The sequence below is a fragment of the Vulpes lagopus genome, chromosome 17, assembly GCF_018345385.1.
Source record: "Vulpes lagopus strain Blue_001 chromosome 17, ASM1834538v1, whole genome shotgun sequence".
Taxonomy (NCBI): Eukaryota; Metazoa; Chordata; class Mammalia; order Carnivora; family Canidae; genus Vulpes; species Vulpes lagopus.
In genome coordinates this window covers 38,182,550-38,208,821 of record NC_054840.1, presented here as the reverse complement: position 1 = coordinate 38,208,821, position 26,272 = coordinate 38,182,550, and the positions used below count along the sequence as shown (strand labels likewise).

The 26,272-nt window shown below is 44.1% G+C and overlaps 1 protein-coding gene across 3 annotated transcripts in view; it reads left to right on the top strand.

Moving 5' to 3' along the window:
• The window catches only part of SEMA5A (semaphorin 5A), a 488,460-nt gene that overhangs the window by 325,248 nt on the left and 136,940 nt on the right, over positions 1-26,272 (top strand). For all 3 annotated transcript variants that reach the window (XM_041731983.1, XM_041731984.1, XM_041731985.1), the window contains 3 exons: positions 8,430-8,715; positions 11,773-11,908; positions 19,114-19,315. In XM_041731983.1, the coding sequence (XP_041587917.1) occupies positions 8,430-8,715; positions 11,773-11,908; positions 19,114-19,315 (624 nt within the window). The remainder of the gene's footprint in view (positions 1-8,429; positions 8,716-11,772; positions 11,909-19,113; positions 19,316-26,272) is intronic.

The following is a 26,272-nucleotide window of genomic DNA, read 5'->3' as shown; positions in this document are numbered from 1 at the left end:
GATGCCGCCTCTCAAAGCTCTAGGCATGGCCATGCCAGGGTGATTCTTTTGGGCTCATCCTGGTGACAATGAGTTCACTTTTGGCAGAGTCTAAATAGCACAGTCCCTAACGGTGTGAATCATCTCCTCTAGGGGCTCCCTGGATGGGCAACATTGCTAGAGCAGGAATTTCATAAATTGGAAGCAGTGTTCACAGAACAAGCAGAGACAAGTGGAGCCTAGGAATTTGTGTAGGAAAACTCAAGTCTTTATCAAGAAGAAGCTCAGTAAAACCAGAACAAAAATCACGATTGCATAGTCAGCAGCCTAGTTTTATATGTTACTAAACAGGCATCTGGGGAGATGCTGAAAAGGGGTGTCATCGCGAACAGTGGGCTTCTTCAGCACTGCAGCTGTGAGGCTAAAGCCTGACATCTAATGTGTGAAGTTTCAGCTGGCTGGGATGATGAGTCGTGGGCTTAGAGCATGTGAGCAGTCGGGTGACGTGGGACCCAGCACGATGAGCCACCGTTTCTGATTGGCGGGATATCAGGCAGATTGTCTGTCTTGTGTGGGATGCAGGTATACTGGAAATTGTGTTGTAAACCAAATCTGATTATCTTTATAGGGTTGCAATGGCCATTTCGAATTTGCTGGGTAGATGGGAGACTCCATACACATGCTTTCAGTAATCCTCCACAAAATCCTCCAAGGGAGATGACGCTGTCCTTATTTTACAGATGAACAAGCTGTGGTCAAAGGGACTAGCTCCCTGAGCCAGAGTCTCTAGGCAGATGTGTACATGAGCCAGGGTTTGAAAACGCACCTACTCCGGAGCTTGCATCTTTGCCCCTCCACATGCTCCCTCATCCCATTTGCTTCATCCATGTCTTAGGAAACAGCAACATCATAACCTGCCTCCATCTCCCTCCTAACATACATATTTTTTTTAATGCATGAGCTACCATGGAGGAGGGATAGGAGAACCCTGGAGTTTAGGAGGATTTCCTTTATTTGTGAAAACTTGCAAAAAGAGGTGAGATGAATGGGGATTATTAAACCCAAAGTAGAAAAGCCTGTGACATAATTTAAAACAGCCCTTCATGGGCACAAAAGCTTGTTAAGTGACATAAAGGAATCGGTTCTTCTGGTGCTCTTTGCAAGCAGTGTCATGTACTCATGGGTCTCTGTGCTGAATGCCTGAAAGTAGGGGAGTACAGAACCCCTTCAGTCTTGTGGTGACAGCTCTGTACTCACCAGTCAGTCATTAGGACTTTCAATTTACACATTTCAGAAGAGAATGGATGAATAAGCCTTTCTTTCCTCCACCAAGGCATTATGTGGCCAAAGGCACAACTATATACACTAAGTCATATGGAGACCTGCATCAAACAGAGCAGAAATCCACACGGAGAAGTTGTGTCCCATTACAAAGAAGACAATATACTGTATGGAAATTTTCTAGTACTTAATCACCAGGCAGGAAAACGCTTCAATGTATTATTGTCTAGACATCATGAGCGGTTTCCTTGCGACAGTCCTAGGTCACTCCTGCCTCCCTGGCATGATTATAACATTGCTTCCTGTCCCTCTCAAAAGTGCTCCTATTTGGCTCATAAATCGTATCGTCATCCTGTTTATAAATCCCCAGGTCTATGTGTTTCAGTAAATTGGTCTCCATATTATTCTGTTAAACTCTTTGCATCCCCTCAGTGGCCTCTCACGTTTTATCTGCACGGCTGCATATTGGACAGTTGATTCTGTTCTTTGGGCTTCTGCATTGCCCTGGCCCAGGTCAGCTCAGGAGACGAAGACCACAGCATCGTTGAAGTTTATGTCTTCTAACTGCATACTCTTACAGCCCGGTATCTTTTTCCAGTGAGCTCTCACATATTTTCCTCTTCCTCTTTAAAACTATTTATAAACATTAAAATAGTTCTAAGATCTTTGAATTCAAGTTATTATTCCAATTAAAAGAATTCCTCTCAGCTTTGATTCATGATTCTGCAGGTTAAATGATTCATTCTTAAAAGAAGTGAACCACTGCTTTTAAAAGAGAATCAAGAAAAAATGAGCATAGTAAATTGAAACTTTCCGTTTTGTAAATGTTTAAAAATGCATATTTGTGAAATTAGTTCAAACGAATTGAGCCTTGGAACATGTGGTGTGGGAGACGCTCTCAGGAGAAGGGAAAACCTGCAGAGGCTCTGTGCTTGGAACAGAGTAAGGGGGAACAGACGAAGGATGTCTTTGTCACTCTGAGCGAGAACGTCTAGATGACAGCCAGTTAGTGAAACTTCTCTAGACATAGAGGGGGCTTTGGGGGACAGTCTTGGCCTTGCAGGGTGAGCGCTCGTGTAGAGGGGCAGATCTCATTTGGAGAGAGATGGCACAGGTCTACTTGATACTGGTTGCTCCTGCTGGAATCAGCAAATGGTGCAAATAAGAAATGTTCACCAGGTCATATTCCCCTTGAAGCAAGAAGGAATCAAGTTGGCTTGGACTCCATTTCTGGTTTTATGCAATGGTTTTCTTTCTGCCAGGTGCTCAGTGAGCGAAGGGCTTGGGAATCCAAGGCTGGCCTCACCCCACTATTACCTGACCACTGCCACCCCTCACACACAGGAGCCTGCATCATGAACTTTTCTTTAAAACTCCTCAGTGACTGACTCTCCAGGGGCACTTGACATCCCTGCTCCCATCTGGATTGCTGTCCTGGCTTTTCCCCTGCCCGGCTGATTCCTTTATTCCAACACGAACTTCATTCCATTCCTGGCCACTGGTTGGGTGTCCTCTTAGTCCTCTTAGCTGGTGTCTCTCCTGCTTTTGGCCTGGCGGTTCCTCCCCAACCTTACATCTACCTTTTTTCTGATCCTCTCCTTTCTGATTCTGGAATTCACCTCGCTGCTGCTGGTCATCATTGTCCTTGTCATCATTGTGATTACTTGTTGGTCTGTGTTGTTGGTTTCCTCACACTGTCCCTGAGGACATGAGCTCTTTCAGTTACCGCACACGCAGAGCTCAGCACTGTCCCCACCGTAGGTGGTGAGTAGCTGATGACGGAGGAGGGCTCTATCTATAGCACCTCCACTATATCTGGTGCCACATCTGCTGAGGGGAACAAAGACCCTAATTTGTTACATAGAATGCAAAGTTGATGATGTAGCTTTTTAAGTAAATACTGACTATAAGTTTACCAATATATGTGTAAATATTGATTTACATATTTTGTGTATATGCATATTTATTATATTTTAATTTGCACATATAAATGCATGGTGATCTACATTTCGATGATTAGCAATTAAGTGCTCGGCACTTGTCATGCATCACCTTTAATTCCCCTAATGATACACATTGGGTGGGTCACCACCACTCTAAAACAGGACACAGAATCTGTGCTAAGTGACTTGACTAATTCACGCAGCCAGTAGGTGGAGGTATTGAGCCATATATACATATGCCTCTGGGTACCTTGTGTATGTGTGCGTGGGACACACGCACAGACACGCATAGACACATAGACACCAAACACACATGTATTATCTACCTATCTGTCTGTCTTTTACTGGAAATCTTCAGGAAAGCTTTAGTATGTCAATGGCTTTTAAACCATATTGTACTTAATTTAATTTTAGTGTAATTATCCATGCTAACTAGATACTGGATGAAATTAGTTTACTTTGGACCACTCTGCAGCACGTTTTCATGTCACTATGACAAGGGGAAAATGTGCACAGTAAGAGGGCGTATGAAATCTAGGAAGATATATGGAAATGTTTTGGGTTTTTTTGTTTGTTTGTTTGTTTTGTTTTGTTCTGGTAGTGCCTGACAGCAACAAATTAGAGGATTAAAAAAAGCTGGCTTACTGTGTCATGTCTAAAGATTGTTTCCATTCATTCTTTCCTTTTTGTGCAATGGCTTGCTGTTTTAAAAACTCAGCATGGCTTTATTTATGTTTCTCCAATTTGATCACCTTTAAGCTTAACATTTGTGTGTTTGATAATTCATTATCATTATGTGAAGTTCTACTAAACATAAATTATTAAGAGGGAAATCAAGAATAAATCATGAAATAATAATTATAGGCACCATTTATTGGGATCCTACTGCTACCAGTCTCTTGATCCTTAAGGCAAAGTAGGTCTTTTGTGCCCTGAATTGTCATCCAGGATAAAAGAGTCCTCCAGATGTCCATGGTCCAGCCCAGGATTTCAAGCTGGGATGGTCAGAGCCACAGCCCATGTAGGCTCCATACCCAGCCCTCTTCCAGTCAGCTTTTGATGAGTGTATTACAAACTGGCTGTTGATTGAAAAAAGGATTTATGATAGATGTTGATTCTAGTAAGATTTTTGTAGAGCTGACAGACTGGAATTCCTTTGTGTCTTCAATATCCATGGGCATTAATTTGGACAAATAGTTCTATATCAAGAGCTTGTACGTGATCTGGTCTGTCATCTGACTGAACCACAGAACATGAAGCGCCCCCAGACTGATAGAGGAGGTGTTGCCTTAGAAAGACTACAGAATGGAAGGATCCATTTGGATGTTCAGCCTTTGGTTTCACCTGGTCAAAGTCTTCTCAAAAATGTTGAAGCTTTTGTTCTTTTCATTACTCCTGTTTATTATCTTATGGCTCACTTCCCTTACCCTGATCTGCATTCTGCATGGTCACTGATAAGTAAATATATAAAATGAAAGTTCCTGTGTCATGAAACATATCTGTTCTTATGATATGACATATTTTGTAAAATGCTTTGTAATCCATAACTCAAGATGTTTTATAAACATGAGAAAAAAACAGCTTCTCCATGCATATAATTATAATAAGCTGCCATATACTCATGTCTGCTTTATTATTTTTTTTCTGAACTGGCAGCACCTTCTATTCGTGTGTCGCTCTAATGACAATAAAGAATAAAGGACCTCTCAGATCTCTCTTTCACGCACTTACACTCATTGTAGGCAGGAAGGCGAGTGCCTGATTTATGACTTGTTCAGTTCACTCAGGAGTGACAGATTACTAGTTTGTGGTGAATTGCATTTTAACAAGAGACAGAACTTAAATAATGAGAGGGAAACAGTAGACATCTTATTATACTGCCTGGTGAGAGTCAAACATCTCCTACCTCTGGGTTTATATCTATAAATGCAAGAGATATTTGGCTGTCTGTCTACCAATTATTTCAGCTTTTTTATTGTCTTTGGAAAAGGAACAGGATGCTGGCTGACTTTCAAAAGGCTGTGCTTTCCAGGAAATGGAGCTTCCTGGTTTTACAGCGGGTCGCACCATCAGGGACCCATCGTGGTCCTAAAGGGCCACAGTGGGACAGCAGGATTTTTCCAAGTGTCAGTTCCCTGTCTAAATGGACCTGTAACGGGTGGTGAGTTAGAGAATGGCACACACGACCCACTGAGCATGCATTCTTCCCCCATTTGTACTCAGTAGGAAAAAAAGTGTTTGAGCGTTTCTGTCTGAAGTGTGCTTTGTCGCCCTATCATACAACTATCTCAGGGTGGTTTGGAGATACAGTGGAAGTCTGCTGTGGAGAGAGGAAACTGTGGGCCGGTCTGCATGGCATTGGCCAGTGTCCCCTCCTAGGAGACATCCAAGTGAGGCTAGGCTGTTCATCTTGAGCAGATGATGGACATGGAATAGATGTCCTAAGTGTCACTCCCTGGCTCTCTGGGGCGGTGGTGGCACCTCTTGAAATGTCGTCTCTGGAGTTGGGCAGGTGCTTCCCAGCAGAACTCTTGCCTAATGAGCCTTTGGATTGTTGGCTCCTTCTCCCACTTTTTGTTGCCCTGTCATTCCTGATGTCCCTAATAGCAGCAGGGTAAATTCCGTCTGGACACTTGTCTTCTGGAGTAAACCTGCTCCCCACTCTGGTTTCTAACCACCATCCCGAATACTAAGTTTTGTGAATGTTATGAATATAGTCCATTGTTCCTTTGTAGCGCGTTGTTTTTTTCAGGAGAGTGCAAGGCTAAGTGCCTAGGCTCTGAGGTCAGATGGTCTGGATTCGGGATGTAACCCCCTCCCCACTGCTAATTGTGTGAACTTGGCCATTTTACTAATAACTAGTAACACAGTACCTACCTTTATGATGCCTGTGAGTTTAACGAGCACATGAATGGAAGCCCCGAGTGGAAGCCTGGCGCAGCAGCATTAGCACTCTGTAGATATTTTTTTTAAGTTACAGACTCAGCTCTGACTGGAAGAAACCGTGACAGATCTTTTTACCTTTGCAGCTTCTCATTTCCTCGGTCCAGACCTCCTAGAGACATACACTCTGGTCTTCAGGCTGTTTGTCCTCAAATTGGTAGCAGGAATAGGTCTTTGTGAGCGTGTTTGATAAATGCTGTGGCCTCTGCCCACCCCTCATCCACGTGTGTTGGTGATCATAGCCCCAAGCTGGACACTCCAGTCCTGAATCCTCTTTCTTTGCTTTCTCCATCTTATGTAAGCTTTGTGGTTGTTGTTTTCATGATAATCATGATGATTTTTATTGTTTGTTTTTAGCAAAATGATCAAATTACAATTTTGTTTTAGAGCCTGGGTACAGGGCATATTCTGAACTGATTTAGCCTTCTCTTTAGAATTAGCCATATAAGTGAATATTTTCTTGAGAAACCAACCAAATATAGTTTTGTAATTGTTCCGTATCTTTGCTTTTTGGGGTCTTCCTCAATGAGTAATTCTCTTTTGGAAGCTCAGTAAACACAGGTTCAAAAACATCTGCATTATTTTGCTGAATGTTCCCGAAACCCGGGTCACCTCCTGCTTCTCTGTGAGCATCTTTCTTGATATGAAAGCTTGCTATACAGAAAATATGTTTGATTTCCATTTCATACACTTTTATGCAATCTAGTTTCCTTTATACCCATTTCAGGCTAACATAATAGTGATCTACGAGGATGTTTGACTGTGTATAAATGACAAATAGTCCTTATTGAAGTCTCTATTACCTGACGTGCTTAAATTACTGAAGAACAATATCACGGACCAAGAAGAACACATTGCATGCACAGCTTACACAGCCTAGAATAGTTGTTACATTTTTATGATGTAAAGTTGAATTAAAGTGAGGCATTTTGTGATGATATCTAATATATGTGTTAATTGAAAACTGGTAACAGTTTTTTGGATGGAATAGTAGTCATCAGGATTACCTCCATGTTTATATTTCAGACCTGAGGTGAGCTTGTTGTGTGTCTCACTTTTAACAATGATGGGTTGTCTTGTAGCCAAATGTACTTTTAGTTGTCCTGCCAGTAACACATCTGTTGGTACAATCTGATTGGATCTGGCAAAGTACAAGGCCAATTGAATTGCCCCCAAAAACTAATTGTCCCTGAAATGTGTCCTTGTGGATATAGTTGTTGTGTGTGTCTTTCCATTAATTTTGAACACAAAAGGTTATTGCCATATTATTGTAATGGCACCATAAAATTTAGACACTTGCTAATTGAATAGAAAACCCCTGGCAATAGAGGAAAGAGTAAAAACCAAACCTGGTTATTAGAATTTTTTAAAGATAAATGTTAGGGCATATCCATGTTTGAAAGGGTATCATTTCTACCCTGAATGGATTCAAACAAGAAGCTACAAAGATAACACTTTGAATACTATTTATGACATTCAGTTGACAAACTAAAATTCCTAAACTCCTAATGGGCTTGGTGATGAAGTAAAGGTTTTGCCATAATCTTGTCATTTCTGAATCCTTATTTTTAAGCTAATTATGAGACCAGGAAGCTGGAAGGCATTGACCCTATCTCCATACACTCCCCTCTTCTACGCGGATTTCCCAGCAACCTGGAAATAAGAAAATGAGGCTTGGTCCTCATAGTGATGTGGTCACCATAGTAACTAGAATTGCTAAAGAGAATTCAGGACACTAACCTGATAGTCTCAATGTTTGTTTCAGGCTTCACAAATGAAAACCATCTTCACGTTCTCACTAAAAGCACATAAATTATGTCAGTCATATGTATTCAAGTAAGATCAAGGAATTTTGTTGTCTTCTATACAAACATGATAATAGACTCCTATATTCTCAATCACACATATGTTTAATCTCATTTTCCCCCACTCTCTCTGAAGGTCACATGAGAATATACAAGTAACTAGTATGTGTTGCTTTAAAGTATATCACAAAACCCTGTTCTCCCCAGTCACACATTAATGTGTGACTCAAGTGCGGCGTTAAATCAGGATGCTTTCGTGTGAAATCATGTGGGCGATTTCTTGTCACCTGGAACTTCTGTCCTGAGTTCTTCCCTCAGCGCAGATCATGGAGCTGTTCCCAGGGATCCCACTCGTCCCTCAGAACCTGGGTGGTGTCTGCACGAACCCACATCTCCCTGGAATAAATAACCGAGGAGGTAAGACATAAAGAAACATCATAGGAACATTTACAGGTTTCTTCTTTCCTCTGATCTCCAGAACCAAACTTCGTGTCATCTTACGACATTGGAAATTTCACCTACTTCTTTTTCCGAGAGAATGCCGTGGAGCACGATTGTGGGAAAACTGTGTTCTCCAGAGCTGCCCGGGTCTGTAAGAATGACATCGGGGGCCGGTTCCTGCTGGAGGACACCTGGACCACATTCATGAAGGCTCGCCTGAACTGCTCCCGGCCCGGGGAGGTCCCTTTTTACTACAACGAACTGCAGAGCACTTTCTTCCTGCCCGAGCTGGATTTGATCTATGGCATCTTTACCACCAATGTGTAAGTAACTGGAAAAAAGTTTCTTTCCCTGCTCTTCTGTTCATTGTGAATGAGCCTACTGTTCTCTGACCTTTGTGGTTGCAAAGTTGTTTTAAAAGAAATCTTTCTTATTTTACTGGGCTAATGGCCAAATAAATGTTTGAGTAGGAATTAAATATTATGCGACAATAATGTGATTTCTGAAACTGGTATTCGGAAAATACAGTGAAATGAAAAAGTTTCAATCTATTCCTTGAGTAATTGTAGCATCAAATTACTTTGATTATAAATTTCTCCTTCTGATGTGCCAGTGTGTTCTGGGCACTTTCTGAAATGCTGGTACATATCAGATGCACTTTTTTTTCCCAATATGCAAGTCATGCATTTGTGCAGAATGGAAGCAGTGTTGTCTGAAGAGTCTGATCTTTGAGATAATGTAACTCATGCCTGAATCCCTGCTCAGATGTAAAATGGACATTCTCACTTTCCTGTAACTATGTTTTAACCCTTTGTTCCAGGAGATGGCTAACTTGGGCAAGCATTTCTAAAATGATAATTATACTTTTAAGATATAACTGCAAAAAATGATAATGTCTTTTTTTTTTTTCTTGAAGGGAGATACTCCTAGCTCCAGAACTGACAAAATTTGGTTGAGGGAAAGCACTTGATGTTTCCTGGTTTTTCGTTCACTCTTAGCCTGGAGGAGTGTGTTGTGACCCACACTTATTTCATATTCGTAGTGCATGTGCCCTGCAAGGGCGCACAGGATCACAGGCCACCCCAGGGGCGACAGATAGCCTTTTCATACTCAGACAAGGTCTAGGTTCCCTTTTGCTGGTGGTAATGCTGGTCTGCAGTGTGGGTTCTGCTTTGGACCATCTTTGAAATCTCTAATCGGGTGGCCTAACAGCCTGGAGAAAACCTGGATCGGGGTGGGTTGAAAGTGCCTCTAACAGGGTTGGGTGAGCAGCTGTCCTCGGGTGTCTGGGATTGCCCTGGCATCAGCCCTGTGTCCCAGGAAACCTCACAGTCCTGGGAGAATTGGGGAAGCCTGTCGAAATTGCTAGAGACTCACTTTATCTGCTCTTCCTTCCCTGTTACTCTTTCTCTCTGTTCTTTCCCCTGCGGAGCTTAAGTGCTAACAGCCGCTCGATAACATTTACTCCAGAAGAGTCTTCTTTCTGACATGAAGTTAGAAAAATAAGACAGAAATGGAAGGCTCCCCACCCACCCTTGCCCCACTATGACCATCTTCATTGTAAGCCTGGTTTTCAACCCTAGAGGTTATTTTCTGTCTTTGATAAGTTTCTTTTAAAAAATCAATTTATAGTTTCTCAAGTTGATTTGCTTTCCAAAACCTGGTTTAAGAAATAGTGTTGGCAGCACAAGATGGATGTTCAGTTGCTGAGTTGACATCAATTTTATACACAATGGGAGCTTGGCTTACTTAGCTGTTCATTCCCCTGGCTCTGGGCAAAAATGAACAATTTAAAAAGTTATATAAGTATCGCATCTGGGCCATTCCAGTCGTGAATGGTCAATTCAGATACTCGCAAAACCAGGTTTTAGACTATTTCAGACCATTTGTTGAGTCTTGCAGATCCCCATCAAGTTGGAAATCACCCAGTCTATAGCAAGTATACTAGCAGAGATAGAATCGCTGGATCTTCCCTTTCTCCCTCCAACACTTAGTCTCACCAGGTCTTAGGAACAACTTTCTAATAGAGCCATTTCGAATCCCACAATATACTCCATCTCTCCTCCCTCTCATATCTCAGCCTTGATCTTACCCTCTGGACAGATGACTGCATTTTTTAAAAGATTTTATTTGTTTATTCATGAAAAATAGAGAGAGAGGGGGGCAGAGACACAGGCAGAGGGAGAAGCAGGCTCCCTGCGGGGAGCCCAATGTGGAAATCAATCCTGGGACCCTGGGATCATACCCTGAGCTGAAGGCAGACATTCTACCCCTGAGCCACCCAGGCGTCCCAATGACCACATTCTTTACAAGAATTGCTCCAAATTGAAAAAGTGAACGATTAGAGACGGCCAGTTGTTGCCTGGCTCTGCATTGGGTGGCTGCTTTGAGGCTGAGCTCCCGGTGCTTCTGCTCATGGTTTTGGTTGGCCTCTGTATACTCATCATGGCCTCTTAGCACTGGGAGTGGGGATGATGGTCATCGTTCTAGCTCCTTCTGACCTGGGACTGTATGGTTGTCTTACCCCTTTGGCCATGGGTTGGGCAGCAGGAAATGGGATACTACTGTAGGGTGGGGGGTCACTGCAGCTTCTACCCCTTTGTTCCCAGATGTCTAAAAATGGCGACTCACAGATGGTAGAAATCAGAGCTGTGCTCGAAAATGCAGATTTATTTAAGCAGACAATATTTTGCTGTTTCCACACTTAGTGAAAGAGCACTGAACTCCTAGGAGCCTCCCATTTACAGCTCCCTCTGCGGAGCTTGAACTCTGATTTGAGGTTTCAAGATTTTCCTCCGTCAAGTTTTTCCCACTGACCCTTTGAATTTAAAATGCTTTTTAAATTAAAAAAGGAATAAAAAAAATGTGAAGGGTCTCTGACAGGCACTTTTTGCAAAATGCTTTTCGTCAGTTATTATTTGAGGGGTTGAAAACACACACAGCTTCTGTGAGGATTTGAGAAGATCAGGAGCAGTGGGCCCCGCTGGCATCCAGGAACTGGGTGAACAGTGGGGTTGAGAGCCCCCTGGACTACAGGGAGGCTCCGGCCCCTGCAGGAAGATGCCTGCTTCCTCCAGAATTTGGAAGGCCTAACATGCAACTCTTCACAGTCCTTTGTCACCCTCCTTGTGGCTGAGTGGATTAATCCCATCTGGCAGGATTAGAAGTGTCATAACTGCTAAATAGTCTCGCTTCTACACCGAAGGGTTTGTTTTCCACGAAGAAACCATGGAGATGCCCAGTCATGTCCTCAACTTCCTCCTCATGGTGCTGAGGAGCCAGCCAGTGGTCTGGAGGTCGCCCGGCAGGCGCCTATGCTGCACAGCGTCCTTGTGGGGCTCTCTGACCGCGCCTCCCCCATCTCTTCCTCGGCCCCCCAGGAACAGCATCGCTGCCTCAGCCGTGTGTGTCTTCAACCTGAGCTCCATCTCCCAGGCCTTCAACGGACCCTTCAAGTACCAGGAGAATTCACGCTCTGCCTGGCTGCCGTATCCCAACCCCAACCCCAACTTCCAGGTAATTTCTGGGGGCCCAGGGCCACTCCTTCCCCAAGGAAGCGGAACCCCGTGTAGATGGCCTGGCACAGTTGAACCCCCACACACACACTCGAGTGTGCACAGTGCAGCTGGGAGCCCCTCAGCCATCGCGGACAGGCCCCCACTCAGCTTGGCTCATGGAAGGGGGCCGAGGCCTTTTGTTAGCCGAGGTGCCTGGGCCGTAAAGGAGCTTTTTGTTGGCTGGAACACCCGAGGCTGCACTGAGAAAGGCCAGCATAAAGCAGCAGGCTGGGAGTCCAAGCTTCAATTAGTGCTAATGGTGGTGGACTCTGTGTCCCCAGAAGCTCTGATCCCTAATGAATGACACTGTAGTGAATAGAGCCCAGGGCACAGAGCAGTGGAGACACATCAACAGAACTAGAGCACTAATTGGTGAATGTGGCAAGATTTCCCATCGGGGTGAGCAGGATGTGATGGTACAGCCTGGGGCGGGGTGGTGGTGGGGGGGCAGGAGTGGGCAGAGCAGATGGTGGCCGTTTGCTTATGAATCACAAAATTATAGGATGTTTGAGCTATAAGGGGTTCTGTATGTCATGTACTTTCCTCTCCCAATTTCAGAAGAAGCTGAGACCCAAAGAAGTTATTACTTTTCCCACATTTGGTCGGCAGCCGGTGTATTAGTCTGCATGGGCTGCTGTAACAAAATGCCCCTGACCAGGTGACTTGAATAACAGACCTGTGTTTTGTCACAGTTCTGGAGGCTGGAAGTCCTAGATGAACTCTCAGACTGATTCAGTTTCTGGAGAGCTCTCTTCCCTCGCTTAAATGTGACCACCCTCGCCCTGTGTCCTCATGTGGTCATTCCTCAGTGAGTGGGGAGAGATACTAATCCTGTGGGATCAGGACCCCACACCTGTGACCCCATTTAGCCTTAATTATCCTTAGAGGCTCCATCTCCTAAGACTGTCACACTGGGGGGTTGGGGCTGCAACCTCTGCATTTTGGGAGGAGACACACATTCAGGCCACAACAGCGGGCTTGCCTTGAGGACCTCCCTTCTGACAAGAATGCTCATAAGATCGCCATCATCCTCAGCACGGGTGTAGCCAAGTGCTCGTCATGATGCACACTGGCCACGATATCGTGATCGGTAATGAATTCTCCCTTGGACAGAGGGGTGCCAAGCCTCAGTGCCGATTATCAGGCTGAGGACACTGTCTGCTTAGCAGCTGAGCTGAGATCTCAGACTCGGTCCCCAGCTGCAAAGCCCCAACAACATCTTCCATCTAAAAGATCATTCGTTAGCAAGAGTCAGTGCTAGAACCGTCTCCTGTAGCCAGGCTTCCGAGCTCTGGTTGGTTTATCATCTCAACACATTGTACCTTCTAAGAAAACTGGAAATAAGAAAAAATTCAATTATTTTATACTTTACTTAGACTAAGCCGGAGCCATTCAGCTCTTGTCATTTTGAAAGAGGTTTCTTTTTTTTTTTTTAACTTAAATTTTTATTTTTATTTAAGAGCATGGAATTAGCAGCAAATGGGTGGTTTTTACATGCTCTTTACCATTTGCTGGTTTACTGGAACATTCAGTTAGCACCCTCCATCTCTCATTCTCACTGATCAGATAAGGAAGGTGGGAACACAGAGGCACAGGATTATTTTAGGGATAAACTTTGATAATATTGATTAATGTGCCTTGCTAACTGTAGAATATATTTGAACAAGATGACTTTCAGGGACCATTTACTGTGTGCCTTCTGGGTGTCACACATGGTGTTAATGCTTTATTATATGCTTGTTACCGTTCGTCTCCCCAGCTCTGTAAGGTGGGCATCATCCTCCGCACGTCAGAAGTTGGGAAATCAAGTGATCAGGTTTATATGTATTATGCCAGCCCTGCTACTAAGAAGGTTCAGTACTAGACAAATTCCTATTACAGGTGAGGTGAGCTAACAGTTTAGTGGAACCGAACCTGCAGTAGCTCCAGCTCGTCATGGCATAGACAGCTTATGTCATTATTAACTGAACACTGATCCTTTGCCCCTCTGTTCTTTGCATTGAATTCCCCTCTGCCCCCAATGCTGGGGCGCAACATAACTGTTTAGGAAGGCCCTTTGTGAAATCCTGAAGGTGAAATAGATCATTCCCTTTAAGAAAATTCTTTTTTGGGGATTTACCCCAAAGATACAGATGCAATGAAATGCTGGGACACCTGCACCCCGATGTTTCTAGCAGCAATGTCCACAATAGCCAAACTGTGGAAGGAGCCTCGGTGTCCATCGAAAGATGAATGGATAAAGAAGCTGTGGTTTATGTATACAATGGAATATTCCTCAGCCATTAGAAATGACAAATACCCACGGTTTGCTTCAACGTGGATGGAACTGGAGGGTATTATGCTGAGTGAAGTAAGTCAATCGGAGAAGGACAAACAGTGTATGTTCTCATTCATTTGGGGAATATAAATAATAGTGAAAGGGAATATAAAGGAAGGGAGAAGAAATGTGTGGGAAATATCAGAAAGGGAGACAGAACATAAAGACTACTAACTTGGGGAAACAAACTGGGGGTGGTGGAAGGGGAGGAGGGCGGGGGGTGGGGGTGAATGGGTGATGGGCACTGAGGGGGGCACTTGACGGGATGAGCACTGGTGTTATTCTGTATGTTGGCAAATTGAACACCAATAAAAAATAAATTTATTATTTAAAAAAATGAAAATTCTTTGTAAAATCCTGAAGGTTAAAAAAAATTAACAAAGATGCTCACTATATTTATAGGGTACTTTTAATGCCTTGATGTTTCTATTGCAAACATCTTCACAATGAATGGTGACTTAATAAACCCGTGGTGCCTTACCACCTCCAGGCAGTGGATAACTTTTAGCCTCTTTGTCTGAATATATTTGTAGCACACAGCAAAATCCCTCATTTCCTAAGGCCACAGGCGTCTGGTTTTATAATGCCAGTGTCACACTGAAGGGCTTACTCACGTTGATGAGATGGGAGTAGCTCTGTGCCATATAACAAATGAAGCTTGCAGAGATGCAGCGTGCATTCCAGGCAGGAAGCTTGCTTAGCTGGCCTTAACTTGTTTGGGGAGAATTTAAGATTCGCAGGGAACTAAAATTATAGATGATGATGATTCCTTATATAATCTCTGGTATAAATATGTACCAAAGATTTTCTTTTGGTTTACCATATTTGATAACCGTGTTGGTATAGGCATCTTTACTGACATTTCATGAGACTGTCTAGCTGGCACAGGGTGGGAATACATTTTGAACCAAGGATCCCCTCACTAGTCAGATATAAATGGTCTTATGTTTGCAGCAACCAGCAGTGAGAAGTCTTTTTTTTTTTTATTCTTGTTTGCCTACTGACATTTGGAATTTTATGCAGCTCTTAGAACTAGAACTAGCAAATAAGTTAGAGGAGTAGAAATATGATTCAGGTTGAGGAAGGAGAATGGATTAAGAACAGTGCATCTTTTTTCAAGATTTAATACAGAAATCTCAATTGAAAACAACAAAACAATGAAAGATATTTAGTATTTTTATCAGTTGCCATCTAGAAACCACTGTAGGCAGTGCTGTGAAAGCCTACCTTGTTAGAGCCTGCAGTCCCCAAAGTCATCCCAGCCCTGAGCTTCACAAGGAAAAAATGAGTTGGTCAGTAACAGAAAACACCATCTAGGTCCAGTGGGCAGACTCCAGAATTTTCTGTGCAGTAGTTTTGATAACCACCAATCAGAAATGATGGAGCCAAAATGGAAAACAGACCCTTAAAGTTGGTCAGGCAGGTGAGGAAGCCGTTGCTGGACCAAATGAAGGGGTTGGCAGTGTCATCAGGACCCTTCAATACACAGTGCATGTTTGCAGCAAGATAGGAGGAAGAGGGTCAGTAAGATCAGGGATTCTAAGCCTGAGGCTGGATGATTGTGGACTTGCACAAAGCTCCGGCAAGCTGGAATGAGGATGGGTCTACTGTCCCTGAAACAAACAAAAATGCAAGTATTATTGCATTAAAAAAATTAGTAGAATGATTACCCTTATTACTTTCAGAAGCGTTAGCACGACAGCCATTGTGGTTTGTAACACACTCGAAGACAGTGACTCTTTGTATTGTTTCCGTCTTGCACAGAGTCCCCAAGGTGTCACAGAGACACCATGGGAACCCAGCGTATCAGACACAGCTAGAGAATTTGCTGCCCATTAGAGAGCGAGGTGGGTTACTTACGAGCCAATAAATACATACTGTAAATCTCTATAGCTTTCAGAATATTTGAAAAAGAATCCTTGGGTGAGATATTTATCATAGGCAGGCAAAGTAAACCAAGATGTCATAGAGGAGAGTTCTGAATTCGTTCTTGGCCAAAGATGTTACCCAGTTCCAATGTGGGGGGTTTTCCAACACCAGCTGGGTGTCCTACGATTCAACTCAATTCTGACACCGTTTGCCAGGAGAGAACATCAGCTGTCACAGGTACAAGGATCAGTCCGACTCCTCCCCACCTCCTCGCCACTTCAGATGCTGATCTTAAGTCCAGGACCCCACCTGTGCTTCCGGCCCATTGATTCTCCATGGAAAATTTCAATGACCTCTCCCTTGGGTTCAATTAATGAGGGCCCCGGTAACAATAGTGGGGCTCACAGAACTCAGAGAAACATTTTAATTACTAGATTACTGGTTTATTTTAAAAGGACTTAACTCTAGAACAGCTAGCTGGAGGAGATGTGCAACACAAGGTCTAGAGAAAGGTATGGAGCTACTCCACGCCCACTCTGAGCACCACTCCCCCCAAATCTCCACCTGTTTACCAACCTGGAAACTGTCTGAATCCTGTGCGTTTCGGGGTTTTATGGAGGCTCATTACAAGGCATGATTGACTAAATCATTGGCAGTCGGTGATTGAATGTAACCTCCAGCCTCTCTCCCTTCGCTGGCGATCAGCAGTGGATTGAAAGTTCCTGCCTTCTAATCAAGCAATTGGATCTCCTATCAACTGCCCCCCCCCTTAGGTTACCTGGGGGCTGTGGCCCAAGGGTCACCTCATTGACATGACAAAGGGCACCTTGACTCCTCATAGCACCCAGAAAATTTCCATGGTTTAAGGAGCTCTGTGTCAGAAAGATGACAAAGACCAAATATGTATTTTGTACAAATCATAATATCACAATGGCAGTTTTGGTTGATGACTTAAGATATGGGGACCAGGGTCAAAAGGACAAAGGCAGATCAGAGGTCCTACCACCCAGCTCTAGCCCACCAAGGCCTCCCAGGTCTCGCAGACTTCCCAGTTCTTCAGGAGCAGCACAAGGTCCTCAGTTTTGTGTTATGACTCCTGGTTTTCGTGATGCCAATTTTTTAAAAACACACTGTGCCAACAACACAAAGCCTAGGAGTAAAATTTCACCCAACAGGTAGATAGCTGAGTGCCACCTCTGCTTCAGCACTGCCATTGACTTTGGGAAGATAAAACTGCCAAACACAGAGTCTCAGAACTAGAGCTCACCTGGGTAGACCTCAGACCAAGCCTGGGGAGAGCTGTCGTTTTGTAACACATTTGTTAACAGGCAACATGCCTGTCCTTTAAGTGCTACTGATGCCTAGGATGATAGTGTGAAACCTCCTAGCACTGCCCCCCGCCCTACTAGCAGCTGCTTGTGTATTCACCCACGGATTCTATCCTTTATTTATTCATGCATTTCCCCTGGCCACTGCAGCTCAGTGGACCGTAGAATTGCTGTCCTGCTACAAGACAAATAGACCACTGGGTGAATGGCTTCTCTGTGCCAGGCACACTGTTTTGTTCTTGGCATTTACAAGCACTTTCAATTAATTTACAAATGCCTTCCACTGATGATCTCAGTTGGCTTCACAACCACCCCGCAGAGTGAGAGGAGTGTTTTTCTAGCTTCTTTATAGAGACAGGTGAAGAGGCAGTGACTTACCTGAGTTTGTGTGGCTCCCTGGGCAGCAGAGCTGACCGTTCACCTGACCCCAAGTGGTGTCGTCCCCTGGCAGATGGGCTGCCCTTTCAGGGATGTGTGACATCGACTCTACACTGGACAAGACTTAGAATCCATTCCTCTCTGATAGTCTCTGATTTTACAACCAGCATATCATTTTACGGCATGTAGGGCACTTTATCAGGTGCTACATAAATATCATCTATTTTTAAAAAAAGCCATTTCCATCTTACAGTTTTGCACCTCTCACTTGTTACAAAACCAAGTATTAGAGATGACGTGTTACAAACAACAGTCTCCGGTGGTACCGGCAGGGAGATGCATTTCCATCAAACTTGCTCATGGGAAGTGCTGCTGAGGATCAGCCTTTGTTGGCACCGGGATTTAAGCTTAAGAAAGTGATGAGAAAGGTTGATGAGGATTTTCTGATTATGTGCTCTGCCCCAGAAAAGCTTTTCTCTCTTTTCCCACCCCTCTTTCTACCTCATCCTTGCCAAAACTCATTCTACACAGCACTTAACCTGCCCACCTCTCCACACCACAACGCAGGATTCACTTCTCAGCAATTGCCAGGCCTGATGTTCCCCCCCTGGTTATTACCAGACTCATCTTCACATGACAGCACCCTGTCTGAACATCTCTTTCCTTTTCTTCTTCCTGTGTTCTTTTACCCTCATCTTTCCCCATCTCCCTTCCTCCCTCATCCTGGCTTGGAGAATGAGCACAAAGCAGTGAGGCTAGCAGTGTTTTGTACCCAGGTGGAAAATACTGGAATAATATTACATAATTTACAGATGAAAATGGCCTAATTCTGTCTCCATGGAATCCATATCTTGCTTAGAGACCCGCCATTCTAATAGGGAAAGTAATAGATCTCTGCGATGTTCTCGATTCCTGCCTTTTCAACTTGGGCACCGATTTATCAGCTAGATGTAATAGTGGGCACGTGGCCGGACAGCTCCCATGTGACTCACCAGGTGATGAGTTGTATGCACATGTGTCTGAGTTAAAGTCAGCACTGACTTCCACTTTATTTTTAGCATGTAATCATCCACTTATGATGGAGTTTAAAGACTCCTCGAATGTGATGACCTCAAATCTAGAATGGGAGGGGACACTGAGGACGGGGACTTGGGGGCAAACGGAAAAGATCCAGCTTCCAGGGTGCCCTCCGGCCAGAGTTTGGGGGGGGAGCAGCTGTGGGGGTCCAGCTGGCCCGTGGGGGTCCCAGTCATGGCCTGCCTTCCCTTGCAGTGCGGCACGGTGGAGGAGGGCCTGTACGTGAACCTGACGGAGAGGAACCTGCAGGATGCTCAGAAGTTCATTCTGATGCACGAGGTGGTGCAGCCGGTGACCTTGGTCCCCTCCTTCATGGAAGACAGCCGCTTCTCCCACATGGTCGTCGATGTGGTGCAGGGTAGAGACACGCTCTATCACGTCATCTATCTGGCCACAGGTAGGAGTTGCTTCCACCGAGTTTTCTGCCATGTTTTGCTTTCATGTTGTAAATTCTAAATTTGCAGTTTTGGTGACAAGCTGTGAGTCTGTGTTCTCTCCTCACCCAGCAAAACCCACAGAGCAGCCTGGTCCTCATCATCCTCTGTGCTTCTCACAGGAAACTTGGTTTCACTCTCTTTTTGTCTTACCTTCTCCTAATTTTAGTTGAGAAGACAACGCCTGATTTCTTAACTATTATTCCTGCACAACTCATAAAATAAGTCTTTTCTTAGTGAGACCATTTTCAGTTGGATAATTAAAGACAATGGTATCTGTTAGAGGATGTTGTTGGGTGCGATACTATCCTGGGATTGTCATCGTGATTTTCATTTGGTTCAAAACAGGATATTCCTGTTGTGGGATTTAGCTACAAGCATTTTGAGGAATATGTTTGGAGGCTCAAACAACAAGTTGTTTTAAGGAAAACATAGGCAACACTGTCTATCAAATTATCAGTGACAGCTAGAATGTCTGTTTTCCAATGTCCCTAGCATATTGGAGGCAGGTCCTGTCTTGGTTTGTGGCACAGACAGCGAAGGGTGCCTGAGGCCAGCCTCAGTGACCCTGTCCCAGTTCGTACACTTGTCCACCTATTCCTTGCCTTCGGGTCCTCCCACACAGAGCTCCCTCACCCTGGAGCCCACCCCCACCTCTACATCGTCTGCCCAGCACCCTGTGTAATGGCCAGTTTCTCACAGAACACAATTTCCATTGCTGTTGCTGTTTATAATATCCTATATACCTATCAGTTGGTTTGATTCATGAAGTCACCAAGATTTATTGAATATTTACTATTCTGTGGTTCATATAAGCAATCATGGTCAGATGGTGAGCAGACAGGCAACATCCTCCTCTCCTGAGGACAACACATATCAACCAGCTTCTGTGGGAAATGACAGACAGGTGTAACAGGCTTATGTGGAGGATGTGAATAGAGCCACGGGCTCACAAGAGCCAGGGAGGCTCCTGTACTTGGCTGGTGAGGGTTGGCCTCCCCCAGGAGGTGACACTTAAGCTGAGAGCCATCTAAGGAGGAAGACCTGGCCTTGTAGGAGGAGGGAAACAGCAAAGGTGCAGGAGTAGTCAGCTATGGGCGGTGGCACCATGGTGTCAGGTAAGGTAAGGACAAAGATGTGACCTTGGGATTGCCAAAGGAGGCCATCGGTGCCTCTAAAAGTCAGTCTGAGGGAGGAGCGGGGAGGAATTGAGGTGGAAATTCCATGATGAGCAAGGCTTCAAAGAGGATTGACGGGAGCCAGAGGGACTGGGAGGTCAAGTTTATTGTGTTTTAAGAGAAGACAGAGAATTACCATAGCAGTGTGCATCCTGTTCACTAGAGCATAAGAAGGAATCATGGCTTGTTTTCTGCCATTTTTATTCTTGATGCCTACAGGGTGCCAGGCATGTGGTAGATTGAGGAATGAGTGAACTGGATCTTTCCAAAGGTTTCCCTAGATTGATGGTTGGTTGGTTGGTTGGTTGGTTGGTTGGTTGGTTGGTTGGTTTTCCATAAATGTTTTGGTTGGTGTCACAGAGAAGAGAGTCCTCTTGGAATTCCAGGAGGCCATTGAGTGTCTATCAGTAAGCAGAGTGGGGATGGTGAAGGGGAGATGAGGTCATCCTGATCAGGCCGTGGAGGGTCTGGGCGGTGAAGCCTGAAGCCTCAGCCTAGGAATTCCGACTCTTCCACAACCAAAGCTGTAAGAAGGTGACCTCTGTTTCCTTGTGTTTATAATGATTTGTACTGAGCTATTGAGGATTTCTAATGGCACTCTCCAGGTACTTTAATTTTGACTTGTGTCTCAGTCAGTTCAGGTTACAGTAACAAAATACTATAGACTGGGGGTGGGTCAGGAAGAGTGGTTTAAAAGACAAATCTATTTCTCACCATTGTGGTCGCTGGAAGTTCAGTATCAAGGTGCTAGCCAGCTTGTTTCCTGGTGAGAGTCCTCTTCCTTGTCCCTAGATGTCCATCTCCTTGCTGTGCCCTCATAGGATGGAAACAGAGATCATCTCTCTTGTGTCTCTTTTAGTTTTTTTTAAAGATTTATTTATTTTAGAGAGTGAATGTGAACAGGGGAGGGGTAGAAGGAGAGAGAGAAATCTTCAAGCAGGCTCCCCACTGAGCATGGAGCCCAACCCAGGGCTCCATCTTATGACCCTGAGATTATGACCTGAGCTGAAACCAAGAGTTGGCCACTCAACCAACTGAGCCACCCAGGTGCCTCCCCTCCTTATGTCTCTTTAAAAGAGCACTAATCCCATTCATGAAGGCTCTACCCTCATGACCTAATGAAATCCCAAAGGCCCCATCTCCAAATATCATAGCTTTGAAGATTAGGGCTTTAGCATGAATGTTGGGAGCACACACGTATTCAGTCCATAGCAATGAGAAAGTTGTTCTACCACTTTATATATTTATTTATTTGAGAGAGAGAGAGAGAGAGAGAGAGAGAGCATGCATTAGCATGGGGAGAGAGAAAGAGAGAGAGAGAAAGAGAGAGAGAGAGAGAGAGAGAAGCAGGCTTCTCCCTGAGCAGGGAGCCAGACACAAGGCTCAAGGCCCCTGGGATAATAACCTGAACCAAAGACAGATGCTTAACCGACTGAGCCACCCAGGCACCCCTCTACTACTTTTTAAAAGTTACCCACATGAATAAAATATTTGCAGATTTTTATTACAAACAATAAGCTTTTGCAGAATCTAAACCATTCAAAACAGACCAATTTGGGTAAATTACAGATTTGAGATGAAATTATGGTCAACATCCATGACTTTTTTTTTTAATTAATTTTTATTGGAAAAAAAAAACAAAAAAAAATTTTATTGGTGTTCAATTTACCAACATACATAAAAACACCCAGTGCTCATCCCGTCAAGTGCCCCCCTCAGTGCCCATCACCCATTCCCCTCCAACACCCACCCTCCTCCCCTTCCACCACCCCTAGTTCGTTTCCCAGAGTTAGGAGTCTTTATGTTCTGTCTCCCTTCCTGATATTTCCCAACATTTCTTTTCCCTTCCTTTATATTCCCTTTCACTATTATTCATATTCCCCAAATGAATGAGAACATACACTGTTTGTCCTTCTCCGATTGACTTATTTCACTCAGCATAATACCCTCCAGTTCCATCCACGTTGAAGCAAATGGTGGGTATTTGTCGTTTCTAATCGCTGAGGAATATTCCATTGTATACATAAACCACAGCTTCTTTATCCATTCATCTTTCGATGGACACGAAGGCTCCTTCCACAGTTTGGCTATTGTGGACATTGCTGCTAGAAACATCGGGGTGCAGGTGTCCCGGCATTTCATTGCGTCTGTATCTTTGGGGTAAATCCCCAACAGTGCAATTGCTGGGTCGTAGGGCAGGTCTATTTTTAACTCTTTGAGGAACCTCCACACAGTTTTCCAGAGTGGCTGCACCAGTTCACATTCCCACCAACATCCATGATTTTTTAAATAGTACACCATTTTAGAAACTTGTTACCCATGTCTGTGTCGTCGGACATCAAGACTGAGCTACTGCTCCCCTCTGCACCCCAGCCCATCACCTCCTACAGGATAAGGAGGGGATTAGCTCAGATCTTGGTAGCCAGCCATCCCAGGCTGGCTTGTCTTGCCTCTAGGTTTGCAGATCTGATTCTGAGAACCATATACCATGTGCCCTTCAGCAGATATGTCTATGGAGGTTCACTTGTTTATTCTACAGGCCTGATGTTTTGCTTTTGTTTTAATATACTGACTCTGGGCAAATTGAAAATTGGCATGCATCAAGATGTTGCTAACTGGAGTCACAGGTTGGGATTATTGGGGAAGATGCCGTATAAAGAACTCTCTTGCAGTTTCCATGCATCACTAGGCAGGATATTTGTTAAACTGTAAGAAAGAGGAGGTTCTAGTGCTGTTTCCAGCAGAAACAACCATGGATACATGGGGTCCTAAAGTGAGGCCCCCTCAAACCATGTACAGGGAATTGGAAGCTTGAACAGTTCCACTGGCAGCTGGATGCGTAGATGGTATTTAAGTTTGTTTAAACTAGCTGGGTAATTCTAATTGTAGGACCTCTGTAAATTACAAATGTCATGTCTCAACCAAGTTCTGGATCTTTTCATGTGTTGTTCTCTCTTTTTTTATTCTAAATATTTTATTTATTTAGTTTGCGAGTGATGAGAGGGGCAGAGGGAGAAGGAGAGAGAATCTCAGGCAAACTGTGCTGAGTGTGGAGCCTGATGCAGGGCTCGATCCCATGATCTTGAGAGGACTACCTGAATCAAAACCAAGAGTCCAATGTGCTCCACTGACTGAGCCACCCAGGTGCCCTTTCATGTATCTCTTACAGCACTGATCAATATATTTTGAAGGAAATACCTTCTTGTCTATGTTTTTGTTTAGAATAAAATTCATTTTTAAAAGATATATCTTTATGATCAAATATTTAGGTTTATTCTTTATTTCCAAGGAATTGAAATGTAAAACTGAAATATGAATACTGGAAAGAATTGTCCAAAATGCCAGTCTATTTTCACTTACCCTGCTAAGACCTGAGCAACTTCCTGACAAGGAGGGATGACAAAGGTAGAGATTTTGACTGAAAATTCTAAAGGCTCATGTTGATGTGGTCTTTTATTTATGTCTTTCGAGTAGAAAGATATAAATAAAGTCCAGTAGAGTTCCATCAAGACAAAACATGGGGCATTCCTCTTCTTTGATGCTAAAGCTAATACTGAGCACACATAGTTGGGGTACGTCTGGTCCCATTCCAGCACCTGCTGGACTTCATCTGGGAATTTACAAGCCTCAAGTGGTAGAGCATGAGTGTAGCATTCCTTTTTTTTTTTTTTTTTTTTTAATTTTTATTTATTTATGATAGTCACAGAGAGAAAGAGAGGCAGAGGCATAGGCAGAGAGAGAAGCAGGCTCCATGCACCGGGAGCCTGATGTGGGATTCGATCCTGGGTCTCCAGGATCACGCCCTGGGCCAAAGGCAGGCGCCAAACCGCTGCGCCACCCAGGGATCCCAATTTTTTTTTTTTTTTTTTTTTTTAATTTTTAGAGTGTAGCATTCCTAACCAGCAAACATGAAGCAGAGTGCTTCCTAACTTGCTAATAAAATCCATTTGCTCTCTTGGCTTTGGGAATCCAGGTCTGGTGATACATTTATTTACTCCCTCCCTTGATTTTACTTGAATTAACAGGAGTTGGAGAAAACCTGCCAATGGCCATTTGAAAGTTGGTGTATTTTATTTGTCAGTATTATCTAAAAATCGAAGTGAAATAGACCTTGCTAATAGTGCTGTTGATGGTGCTTCTTGCAGCTTGAATGGCTTTTCCCTGCCGGCTGCCACCCCACTGAGGCGATGGGCCTTTCCCGGACACCTCCTGGGTCTGTTAGCTGCTGCTCCCATTTCTCTCACTTATTGGAAATCCAGCCAGGGCGAAGCTCATTAGCTGGGCCACAACTGTGCTGCTGTTTTATAAGCTCTTTCTTTGAAGGTCTTCTCAGAGCAAGAGGCAACACAGCAAATGGTCACTCCTTTGGAACATATGTGCCTGGGGGCACCTGGGTGGCTCTGCGGTGAAGCATCTGACTCTTGATTTCTGCTCAGGTCATGACCTCGGGGTCCTGGGATCGAGCCTTGCATTGGACTCCATGCTCAGCGTGGAGTCTGTTCGTCCCTCTCCCTCAGCTCCTACGCTCCTCATGCTCGCTCTCTCTCTCTCTCAAATAAAAATTAAAATAATAATAATAATAATAAAATAATAATATGTATGCTTGGACTCTGTAAGTGACTGAGTCTCACATCCACACGGCTGCTCAGCTGCCCCTGCAAAGACAGAGTTAGAGTTGCGCTGACCACCCTCTGTCCTTGGTTCAGATCGCCGCCTCCCTGCGTCGTGGGGGAGGCCCCCCAGCTGGCTCCACCTTCCCCGCCTGCCCCTCATGTGGCTGTTACTCAGGCTCTAACCCCAGTGGTTCTATTTCATGCTACTGCCCTGGAAATACCGTTCAGTTTCCGGGTTTCTACTCTGCCTTCCAGGATGAAGTGTGTTACTTTTATTTTTCCTTTGTCTCCATGCCAATGCGTCTCTAATCAAGTATGTGTCTTTGCCACACAGATTGCTTCTGCTCCCTATTTTCTCCTGTTCGTGATCAGGCGGCCCATCCTGGAGATGTGATCCCTCCACCACATCTGCTAACCATCTGTTTTGTTTTTCCATAAGCCATTCCCTTATTTCAGTCTCTTACTATTTCTACAGTACTCTTTTATTTATTTGATATTTTTTAAAGAGATTTTATTTATTTATTTATTTGAGAGAGACAGAGATAGAGAACATGAGAGAGCAAGCACAGGTGGGGAGAGGGGCAGAGGGAAAAGCGGACTCCTCGATGAGCAGGGAGCCCAAGGTGGGGCTGGATCCCAGGACCCCGGGATCATGACCTGAGCCGAAGGCAGATGCTTCACCAACTGAGCCACCCAGGCGTCCCTCCAGTACTATCTTATACCAGTGTTTGTTCAGCTTGAGAATGACTAAGACCTGGATTCTGATTTTTAGTACAGAGATCTGGCATTTTATACACATACACACACACACACACAGAAAGGAATATGTGTTTAGAACAGGGAAAGAGCTAATCACAAATTACAAATTTTATTTTAGTTTTTAAATTTTATTTTATTATTTTTTATTGAAGCATAATTGATACACAATGTTACATTAGTTTCAGGTATACAGCATAGAGACTCAACAAGTTTATACATTGTGCAGAATGCTGGGATTTGTAACAGGCTCCCAGGTCAACTTAATGCTGTACATTTCTGGACCATATTCAAGTCATGCCATTCTGGATGAAATAATAATTTTCTTGACCTAGAATCTGTCTGTAACAGATGTACCTTACTTTTCTTTATG